The following is an 11,044-nucleotide window of genomic DNA, read 5'->3' as shown; positions in this document are numbered from 1 at the left end:
CAGGTCAGAGCTGGTCGAGGACAGTGTACCTCTCTCTGGGCCACCCACCTGCCCCCACCAGTGAAGACCCTGTGTCTCTAGCCCACTCAAGGGCTGAGTTGTGAGGTCCGTGGCGTGGATAGTGGCGTAATGGCGAGACTCTGCCCCCTCGTGTCATATTGGGTCTATAGCCTACTATAATAAACTAAATAGCCTAACTCAAATACTCATTGAATTGCTGAAACTGAACAAGGAACACAGTCTATCTAAGCCTGTTGCTGCCCTCCGGTGGCCGAAAACAGTAAATGCTCTTGTGGTAGCAACATAGAACTGCAGGTCAACAACGAGACGGAGGCACACAGGGAGCGTCAGCCAGGGAGTGACAACTACTGGACATTTGCTATCCTAGGTGTGCTGGCTTACAGCCACGCACAAAAACAGCTGCCCAAACAAGAAACAAACTATCTATAAAATACAGAAGAAATAACTTATTTGAGACAGGTATGCAGTAAGAAAAGACAAGAGTTGCTGGGCTTCTTTGGACAGGACATTTAACAACCAATGCCTTACTTTCCTGATTGACACTTAAGGTCTTGCACACCTCAGAAACACTTACTCATTATAGGCATTCTAAGGAATATCCACGGTTGTTAAAGGTATAATATGTAATATGTGGATTATTTCCCCCATCTAGTGTCTAAAGATAAGAGCTGCAAGAACACAACGTATTGGTTGCCAAAATGCCAGAGAATGCACTGTTTCAGTCATACTGTGATAAGATCTTCACTCCGAGAGGAACATAACGTTACACTAATCAGTAATCACAATCAAGTATTTCAGAGTGCCATGTAATAAGTTACGTTAGATGCTGTAGTGTGGAGATAACGTTAGGTCTGGCTATGCAGATTCCAAGAAAGATAACGATAGCTAGTTAGCTAGTTTACCGGGCTGGCAGAAAAGTAGCCATGTCACCATGCAACTGCGCACTTTAACGCACTTACCGAAAGTCCGCAATTTCGCGGATTTAGGAGCAGAAAATACCCACAGCCCACCGCGTCTCATGTGACACAGTGCTTGAGTGCATCCGAGTCATGATCCGAGTGCATCACACATAAATGATGACATTTGCAGATAACACAACATTTATCTTGAAATCCACATGCTGCAAACATATCCCACCCAACATCATTTTTTAATTATTATTAAATTAAAACAGACGTCAATTGGTCAATTTGCAGAGCCGAGCGGAGAGCTGGGGGGAGCGTCAGAGCAGCCTCTGCGTCGGAGGGACGCGGCAGCCAATGAAAACGAAGTGGGAGGGGCATTGAGCGAAACTGGCTTGGCACGCCGCTGGAAGTGCTGTCCCATTTAATTCACGGCCCTGCACCCTCTGGCCCTTCCAGCTGACGTCAATTAAGTGCTCAGGCCGCAAGTGCGAGGGGCCGCAAGGGTGGTTTGCGCACTCAAATTGGGATTCAGATATAATGTAATCCGGCCCGCAAAATAATTTCTTGTAAATGGCGCCGGCAGGCAGGCCTACAATGCGAAATTCAAGTCGCTCAAACGTGGGGCGAAATTCTGTTATTGTGCGCAGCGCGCGAGGTGAACGATGCAGTCACAGCTGGGTGCAATCAATCCACACGCGACTATGAACTATGAACGGATGCAGCTCGCCACTGAGAGGCTGTTTTCATGGTTAACTAACGTTAGGAACACAGACAGTTTCAAGAAAGATGGACATTGCAGTATTTTTTGTAGAGTTCAATGGAAATGCTACCTGCCTGATATGCAAGAACAAAGTCGCCGTTCTGAAGGAATATAATGTCAAGAGCTATTCATTAGGCTACTAAACATGGAGAACAGTGTCATAGGGAGACGAGAGAAAAAAACGAGCCACACAGCTGAGAGGGCTAAAGTCTCAGTCTTTCAAGATAAGTGTCTAGCAATAAATAGAGTAGTAGCCTACAAATGTATTCAAGTGTCTGGTAAGAAATGAAAACAAACGAACTTTAATAAATGCAAGTACAGGTCCAGGGCAGGCTTACAGTAGTGATGCATCTTGCAGCTAAAACAGAATAAAGTACAAATGTAGGCTATTCAAGATAAAAAATAAAAGTAAGGAAAAATGATTTGAACCGTTAAAATATATTAAAATGAATGGAAACTGGTTTGCAATTGTATGATGAAAATGTTGGTTATGGAATAGTCATGCAACATTTAGAGACTGAGTTGTGAGTCTAGTTATGGAAATGACATTTTCAGAATTATTGCACTTTCTTATAGTTAGTAGTAGTTGAAGTTGACTTTGAAGTGGCCCTCCTATGAGTTGACGATACCAGCAGTGGCCCCAAGACAATTTGAGTTTGAGACCCCTGCTCTAGAGCAACGAACTAAACCGAAATATAATCTAGTAACCTAAAACAGCATACTTACGTTTGTTCATATACAGTACATACAAGGGGAAAAGATAAGGAAAAAATACAGATTTATTTTTTTCGGTCGACTAAAAACTCAGAAGCGGAATCACTACCGCTCGCTCATCACACAGGTGCCCACGTGGTGCCCAGGCTGGCGTGCAGAGCCACGCCCCTGGAGGTCACTGCGAGAAAAAACTCCCAGAATCCCTTGTGTCAGTGACAGCCGGCGTCATGGCGGATCCCAGAGATAAGGCGCTGCAAGACTACAGAAAGAAACTACTCGAACATAAAGAAATTGATGGACGTCTGAAGGAACGTGAGTAGACATGATTGTACACGTTAATTGCTCGGTTAAGTGTCAGGTCGTTCTTCTCTAGTACGCGTGTTTAGCATTGTGTAAAGAGATCAGAACAAGTACTGCTGCCCAAGACGCTTTGTCATGCAAGCTTTCATAGTAGCTGATGCTAGCTAGCATGTTAGCTAGCTGACGAGCTAGTTCGATACATTTTAAATGTCACTAGCTACTCAGATGTGGGTTCATAAGCTAGTTGACTTCGTGTCATCTAGGGTTGTGGTCGTCGTGGTGTAACGCTAGTTTCTTCATCGTTCGCGTGTTTGCATAGGGCACTGGCTAAATGCTAAGTTAGCTAGCGTTAGTATTAGCTTGGTAGCACTAACGTTAGCTAGACTAGGCTAAACTAGCCAGTTAGTTGACTCTTCTCAGTTCAGTCTCAGAGGATATCTGACTTGTGATGTTAGCTAGCGAGCTAACGTTACCTAGCGATCCTAGTCCATGTTGGTGATGTGTTGGTCTCCTCCATGCAGTTCGCGAGCAGCTGAGAGAGCAGACCAAACAGTATGAGAAGTCCGAAAACGACCTGAAAGCTCTTCAGAGTGTAGGACAGGTGAGCAGAGGCAGTCCTCTTGGTTAACTCGTCTGTTCTATTTTAAATGATACGTGGCTGATCTTGGTTAACTCTTGTTTCACTTGTAGATTGTTGGCGAGGTCCTAAAGCAGTTAACAGAGGAGAAATGTAAGTGCTTAGCGACAGGAAATCATAGTTTAAGTGTGGTATGTGTAGACAAAAATGTCTGTGTAGGCACTGTACATTTGATCTCAACTGTTTTCATTTTTTGAATTTGTCTCTGCTCTCAGTTATTGTCAAAGCCACCAATGGCCCAAGATATGTTGTTGGCTGCAGACGACAGGTAGGTACTTGTCATGTGTCCACAAGGTTGATGTATACATATTTCAAATGTGACTTAACTTTACGTAAGGAGTAACACTTGCATCTACAATGCCTTTATGATGCAGCTGGACAAGTCCATGCTGAAACCTGGAACCAGAGTTGCCTTGGATATGACTACTCTGACCATTATGAGGTGAGTACCCCCATCTCTGACATGACTAACTACTCTGACCCCCCCCCCCCCTCCTCCTATGCGTCTTGTGATCACAGATGCGGCATAGAACTTTGATGTTTAATAATTATCTAATGAAATTATCTAATTATCTAGTTGATATGAATAAAACAATAAGCCGTTTTATTGGCTATGGGCTACTAGTTTTAGGCTACGAGTTGATGCGTTCTGCTCTTATGCGCGGTTGAGGCGGCAGCTCAAATACACTTAGCACATCCTCTGCACCTTGGCAGTGCAACTGCCACAGACAGCTTTGGTGCACTTCGTGCATTGGTAGACAGAGTGACTGCGTTTGATGTTCAGGCTAGAATAAACCTTATTGGATAATACTAACTGGTTAGCTTGGCATAGATATAAGTACAAACGTGGATGCTACAAGCTAAATGTTATAGAGTGGTGGGTCAATTCAGAACGTGAAATAGTGACTAACCACAGCAGACGAGGGTATAAATACAGATCCTGTTGTTGGATGTAACGTTGCTTTATCTCCAGTTGAATAACGTCATGTCAACAGCGTCCAACATCCATTCCAATTGCACAAGTTTTCTCCCAGGATCTCCTCATACAGCGTTTTTTCCAAATATCTCCAAAGCTGCTGCTGCAAATCACTTGTTAATGAAATCTCTGATCAGCTGTAGTTTGGATATTTTTGCGGTTTAAAATTAGGATAGAGGACACTACTAGTTGCCCCTCAAGCAGAAACTAAACTTATGTCCGGTAGCTTTCTTTCAAGGAATTCCAAAATAAAAGTCAACGGAAAACAATTACACAACAAAAAACACAACTTTTTTTTTTTTACTCACTTGGCATTGGTCCAAATGGTATACTGTATACTGAAGTATGAAGTCTACTGAATCTGATATATACAGAATAATATTTGGAGGGCCTATAATGGGCAACCTTAATCTAAAAATATGCAAGCAAAGACGGTGTCATCATATCGATACAATAATATGGGTAAGACCATTCTAAGAAGAGAAGTCGTTTTTTGTATGTGTTTTTTTATAAATCGGTATCGGTATCGGCCGATCCTGAGGAAAGTGATCGGTATTGGCCCCAAAAAATCCGATCGGAGCATCCCTAAAAGATATCATGTCTCCCTGTCTCATTCTTTCCTGCATTTCAGGCAATGGAGGTTGGTTGTCTTTTTTTGAGAGGCAACAGGGAGAATAATGTGTAAAAAAGTAATTTTGGTTTGCTTAAGTAAAAACCTAACTTTTTATCAGATCTGTTCTCTCTTTTTCTAAATTCTGATTAAAATGTTTCAACTGTGAATCTGGATATCTACATAATTGTATTTGGGGTTGTAATTGGGATGGATATACTATGCGCCTCGCAAGAGCCATGTATCTACTCGCACACAGAAATTCTAGTTTCAAAACGCTCCAAAAAGCGTCATTTGCATATTAAAATCACTAAAAATGTCTTACCGGGGGAGGATGCCCCCGGACCCCCCTACCATAACTTGGATTCGGACCTGTCACCTTTTTCACTTTCGGGACTTTGCAGGTCTGGTAATGGTAAAATAATAATAATGCTACATTGAATAGCGCTGAATGTTACAGTGAATAGCGCTGAATGTTAGCGCTGAATGCTACACTGAATAACGCAGTTTGTTGATTTTGATGAAACTGTTCGTTGTGTTTGTACCAACGATAAGAAGGACTCTGCTTCAACCAATCACTCTGAAGACCTCTTGATCAGTGAAGGACCGACACGGGTCCAGTGTTCCTTTATAAAATAGATGTTTATTGCATATCAAGCAAAAAGCTCATCTCTCGACGCATGCAACCAGCTCTCACAAAGGAGACACTCAAAAGATGATGCAATGATGCATTCCCATCTCCTTAAGTACCCTTCTCGCCCCTCTAGATGCGTGATCGTAAAGTGCCCCCACACCACCTGGGTCATCTTGCCCCTTCTTGCCCTGAGAGTCACAAATCTGGTGATCGTACCAAGGACCCCTGGCCCGGAGGCTTTTAGCTTGTAGATAAAAATGTCCCTGGGAGTGGAGCCTGTTGGTCTATCATCATTCTCTCGGACAGATAGGAATGTCTACTAAACATAAAATATCACCGCTGAGGCGCCTGGCCATCCTTCCCCGACTGTAAAGCGCCAGGAGGCCTTTAACTATGACCAGATAGATGATGTAATACCAATCAAATCTCCCAGCAGGCAGTAAGCGCTCTGTGTGATGCTGGGTTGTGTTTCCTGACCGTGCCATGTCCCCCTGCAGGTACCTGCCCAGAGAGGTGGACCCCCTGGTCTACAACATGTCCCACGAGGACCCCGGCAGCGTCTCCTACTCCGAGATCGGAGGCTTGGCTGAGCAGATCAGAGAGCTCAGAGAGGTACGGCGTCACCACTTCTACACCACTCGCTTCGGAAATGGGCTTTTATAGAATTAAGTAAATCTCCATTTCTGTCGATCCTCACCTCCGTCCACATAGTGAGTTGACTGCCACAGAAAATAATGAGTATTTATATTTTGCTACTCTTGCACTTTGGCTTCAGCACTAGATTGTGCTCTTAGTCACTTGTTCAGAAAGGAGATTCTGGTGAGTAGTAGTACATTGACTACCTGCGTTAAATGCAATTTAACACAGCTAATCAATGTACTACTTTTGGATAAAAGTGTTGGTTAAATGGCTAAAAGTGTTGGCTAAATTACTGTAATGCAATGAACTGTGGTATTTTCAGGAGTTGTGCAGACTGGAGGGATAACAGGTCTCAACATTTTTAATATACGATTCAAAATCAATATTACAACTTTGTTCCAGGTGATTGAGCTGCCCCTGACCAACCCGGAGCTGTTCCTGAGGGTGGGCATCGTCCCGCCCAAGGGCTGCCTGCTCTACGGACCCCCTGGTGAGGAGGCCGTCCTGACCTGGCTCCTAGAGACCTCCGCTTACCCGGCACTCCTATAACTCGCCTAGCAACTGGCCCACCTCGTACCCCCGTGGTGCTTTTAATTGGTTGCTACTGTAGTTTAAAGGTCCCCTATTATGAAAAACAACTCACTTTTTCAGTGCTTGTGCACATACTGATGGGCCTAATAGCACCCAAACTATGAAATAAGAAGAGCCAGTCAGTTTTATTATTTGTGGGCATCCAAATTCAGAAGACCTGATTCAACAAGCCATTCAGATTTGCCTCCTGTTTATTAGAATTATACCGGTGGGGAGCAGCAGCTTATTAAAGCTACAGACACAGAAAGGCTAGAATGCTTAATCTGAGTGGTACTTTCAGCAAACATATTCAAAGATGTTTTGGGGGGAGACCTATATTAACTTGATAATAAAGGTCTCCCTTTTTGGCAACAAGTGGTAATTTCAGCAGTTTGTTCATTCCGAAACCCAAAAGTGTCACATGAGTTTTTTTAGAAACCAAACACCAGCCAGCAATCACGTCCACCTGCGCGCTGCTAATGAATACTGCACGGGAACGTCGCCACAGACACCCCTTTCACAAAGTTTAACAATGCTCCAAATACAAATGCTTTCATGAATGGGGAACAGGCTGAACCATTACTGTGTTACCTCAACCGACGATAGAGAGCGGCCAAACAGACATTCATTCATATGAAAATCCTCCAGATTAACACTTTAAGCACCATTACAATGTGTGTTTTTTCATCTTTTCGCCGGTCACCAGGAACGGGAAAGACTCTCTTAGCCAGAGCCGTCGCCAGCCAGCTCGACTGTAATTTCCTGAAGGTACGACTGAACACACCTTCCTAAGCAGAGTATATCAGTTGTTCATAGCATGTCTTTGACTCTGTCTCACTCACTCCATGCATCTCTCTCTCTCTCCCTCCTTCTCCCTCTCTCTCTCTCCCTGCCTCTTCTCCTCGACCCCCCTGTCTCCCCTCCCTCAGGTGGTGTCCAGCTCCATAGTGGATAAGTACATAGGCGAGAGCGCCAGGCTGATCAGAGAGATGTTCAACTACGCCAGGGACCACCAGCCCTGCATCATCTTCATGGACGAGATCGATGCCATAGGTAAAGAAAAAGTTAGTTAGTTAGTCATTCGGTGCATATCTCAGACTGTGGAAGTGGAGTCTGTCAGGGTGATTACAGGCATGTCCTTTCTGGGTTACCTTCTGGACCGGGCTACGAGACCTTATCTGATTGCGAATTGTTGTGTGTGTGCGCGCGCGCGTTTGTTTGTGTGTGTAGGTGGCCGTCGTTTCTCCGAGGGCACGTCTGCAGACAGAGAGATTCAGAGGACGCTGATGGAGGTGAGGCTGAAGACCATGCGTACAGACATGAAACGCTTCTCCAGCTCGGTTTTAGGGTCATTAAGGCGGTAGAACTGGTGACGAATAGCACGCCTGAATCCACCATGGTTGAACTTGTGTGAATTGTAATTAGTGAATTGAGTATTGCAGTTTCTGTAATGAGCATAATCTTGGAGCTGGCAGCAACATTTCCCTGTGACTGTACACCGTACATTACATCCGAGACATATCAAAATAAAGAATCTTTAATAGCACGCCTGAGTGGAGCGGAGTGTCTGCGGACCACAGTGTTGTGCGGCCCGGTGGTCTTTGCTAGGGCGGTCGGATGACCACCAACCCTCTGTCCTGTCCCCCTCCCAGCTGCTCAACCAGATGGACGGCTTCGACACGCTACACCGGGTCAAGATGATCATGGCCACCAACCGGCCAGACACATTGGACCCGGCCCTGCTGCGGCCTGGAAGACTGGACCGCAAGATCCGTGAGTCTCCTCTCACTGTCCTCTCACTGTCCTCACACACTGTCCTCACACACTGTCCTCTCACACTGCCCTCTCACTGCCCTCTCACTGCCCTCTCACACACTGCCCTCTCACACACTCCCCTCTCACTGTCCCCTCTCACTGTCCCCTCTCACTGTCCTCTCTCACTGCCCTCTCTCCCTCAAATGTTGCCTTTTTGGAATGTGAGCTGGTATCGTATGATCATGCATCTCTCTACTTACTATGTACTCACTTTTAGACTTTATTTGTACTTTGTAATGATGATGTAGTGACCATTTAAAGTAGAAAAGACTAAACGAGGACAGGGGTCGCAAATCAACCTTGGTTAGAAACCCTGTATGCAACACATCTGTTTCATGTTACTGTAACCTGTTACACTGTCGTCTGTATCGTCTCTGGCAAATAAACGTATACATAAAACATCGGTTCGTTGCAGACATCGAGCTGCCCAATGAGCAGGCCCGTCTGGACATTCTGAAGATCCACGCCGGACCAATCACAAAGCATGGAGAAATAGGTGAGTCAAAAAGGGGAGCCGTTTCGTGATTGGCTTGTCTCTCAGAATAGTCCACAGTGCCCCTCTCTCTCTCGTCTCCTCCCCGCGCCCTCTGTTGTCACGGCAACACAGGTCTGGTCGCTACCCAGCCAGTTTACCTACGTCGGTTGCTCTACGGTTGATTCACACCGAGTGTCTTTGCAGATTATGAAGCGATCGTGAAGCTGTCGGATGGGTTCAATGGTGCTGATCTGAGGAATGTTTGCACCGAAGCAGGTCTGTATTAGTGTACTATTACTCACCAGAACTCACAAGTGCATCTCCTTTCTAAACAAGTGACTAAGAGCATAATCTGGTGCTGAAGGCAAAGGGCCAAAGTATCACATATAAATACAATAGGTGCTTAAGAGGGAGGATCCTGGTAGTACTTCTTGAAGAGGTGGGTTTTGAACCTGAGGTGAAAGATGGGCAGCGTACCGGTGGTATGATTGATCTGACGCCCTCTGAACGAGCAGCCCCCCCCCTCACGGCCCTGTCACTCTCCCCGTTCCCCAGGCATGTTCGCCATCCGCGCCGACCACGAGTACGTCACGCAGGAGGACTTCATGAAGGCCGTGCGCAAGGTGGGCGACTCCAAGAAGCTGGAGTCCAAGCTGGACTACAAGCCCTTATGATTGACCCACCCGGCGCCACGGGCCCTCCAGACCGACCGGACGCTCACATCTCGTCCCGGAGATGGGAGGCAGAGCCACAGAAATTACATGCATTGTCTTGTATTTGAAATGTACAGTATTATCCTTGTACTTTGACATACATGTTGACTTGTAGACAAGGTTACAACATTCAACGCATTTTGTTCTTTCTTTTGTGTTTTGCCTTGGAAAATATACACATTTAGATAAAATATCAACCGTCTTAAAACCTTTCTAAGACTATTCAAAGGTTATAGGAGGATCCAATATTGTGGGAGAAAAGAATAATTGCATTTGACCTAAAGGTTCTTTTTGGGGGGAGGGTGAACATAGTGACTTGTCTATGCTTGCTTGTTTACTGCCTGTGAAGCAGGCTTGTCCCACGTTTTAAGCTGCCATTAAACTTTGAGTGAGAATGGACTATGATGATTGTTAACTAGAGGTCGGTGTCCCTTAAGTGTTAATGATAATATAAGGCCCAATCCAAATTCCCTTTTCTTTGCCCTACCCCTAGATATGCCCACTAGCCCTAGAAGCTAAAATAAATGGGACACTATACGCAGGGTCGTGCAAAACAGGGCTAAAGGGGGATATTGAGATTGGGCTCATGAAGGTTTGGTAGTGTGGGGCGGGTGTTAACGAATATTTGAGCAAAACGAACTAATTTAATGATCTTCATCCAGTGGATTAATATAAGACGTTTGGCCACCAGATGGCAGTGATGGGTCTCCGTGGCTGAAGGCTGACTGTGTTAATGCTGTTTGTTATCCTCCTTTCTCCTTTGCCAAATATTTATTTTACATAACTTGCGTGTTGAGCAAGGGCTTTGCAGAACAGCCGGGCATTTATACGGCGTAAATAGCGTAGTATGACAAACGTTTTCTAAGACAGACTGCGTTTAACCTTCACACGGCCTGGGAAAGGTCAAGTGCTTGAAAATGTAACAGCCTAATTGGCATATTTCCTCTGACTGTAGCCTAGGCCATCTATGTGTAGTCTTGTCTAAATTCAGACTGTGCAGGCTACATATCTCATAAATATCATCAATTAGGTGATAAAAATAGCCTACGTGACTTTGCTGTATGTTGTTTTTTTCATGCAGCACTGGTATATTTTGTCGCTGTAGCGACTATCAATGAACGGAGTGATGCAGTATCTCCTCCGTTTCCAATGATATTGTACATCGCTGCTGCCGTCACTGGATGCGGAGCGCCGGTGATCTGATTGGCCCGTAGTGATTTTACCGCTGCCATTGAAGAATTCAAGAGGAGGTGTGTCCGCCCGGCGCAGGAACAC

The 11,044-nt window shown here is 45.1% G+C and overlaps 1 protein-coding gene across 1 annotated transcript; it reads left to right on the top strand.

The window, feature by feature from the left end:
- Positions 1–2,620: 2,620 nt before the first annotated feature.
- Positions 2,621–10,139, top strand: LOC311319627 (26S proteasome regulatory subunit 10B). The gene is made up of 14 exons (XM_084451206.1): positions 2,621–2,712; positions 3,222–3,301; positions 3,391–3,430; positions 3,553–3,605; positions 3,712–3,779; positions 6,055–6,169; positions 6,599–6,686; positions 7,473–7,534; positions 7,696–7,819; positions 7,997–8,058; positions 8,419–8,539; positions 8,997–9,077; positions 9,261–9,332; positions 9,612–10,139. Exons 1-14 carry the CDS (start codon positions 2,628–2,630, stop codon positions 9,728–9,730), a joined length of 1,170 nt encoding a protein of 389 aa, XP_084307332.1. The 5' UTR covers positions 2,621–2,627; the 3' UTR covers positions 9,731–10,139.
- The last annotated feature ends 905 nt before the right edge of the window (positions 10,140–11,044 follow it).

The sequence above is a fragment of the Borostomias antarcticus genome (genome assembly GCF_949987555.1).
Source record: "Borostomias antarcticus genome assembly, chromosome: 16".
Lineage (NCBI taxonomy): Eukaryota > Metazoa > Chordata > Actinopteri > Stomiiformes > Stomiidae > Borostomias > Borostomias antarcticus.
Note: the sequence above shows the minus strand (reverse complement) of the source record. Positions and strands in the feature narration are given on the sequence as shown.

Bases quoted from the DNA above. Each gene is read 5' to 3' on its own strand.
- LOC311319627 (XM_084451206.1), top strand. From the start codon at position 2,628: ATGGCGGATCCCAGAGATAAGGCGCTGCAAGACTACAGAAAGAAACTA. The intron at 7,535-7,695 runs GTACGACTGAAC...CCCCTCCCTCAG, and splicing joins TCGACTGTAATTTCCTGAAG to GTGGTGTCCAGCTCCATAGT. The intron at 7,820-7,996 runs GTAAAGAAAAAG...TTGTGTGTGTAG, and splicing joins GGACGAGATCGATGCCATAG to GTGGCCGTCGTTTCTCCGAG.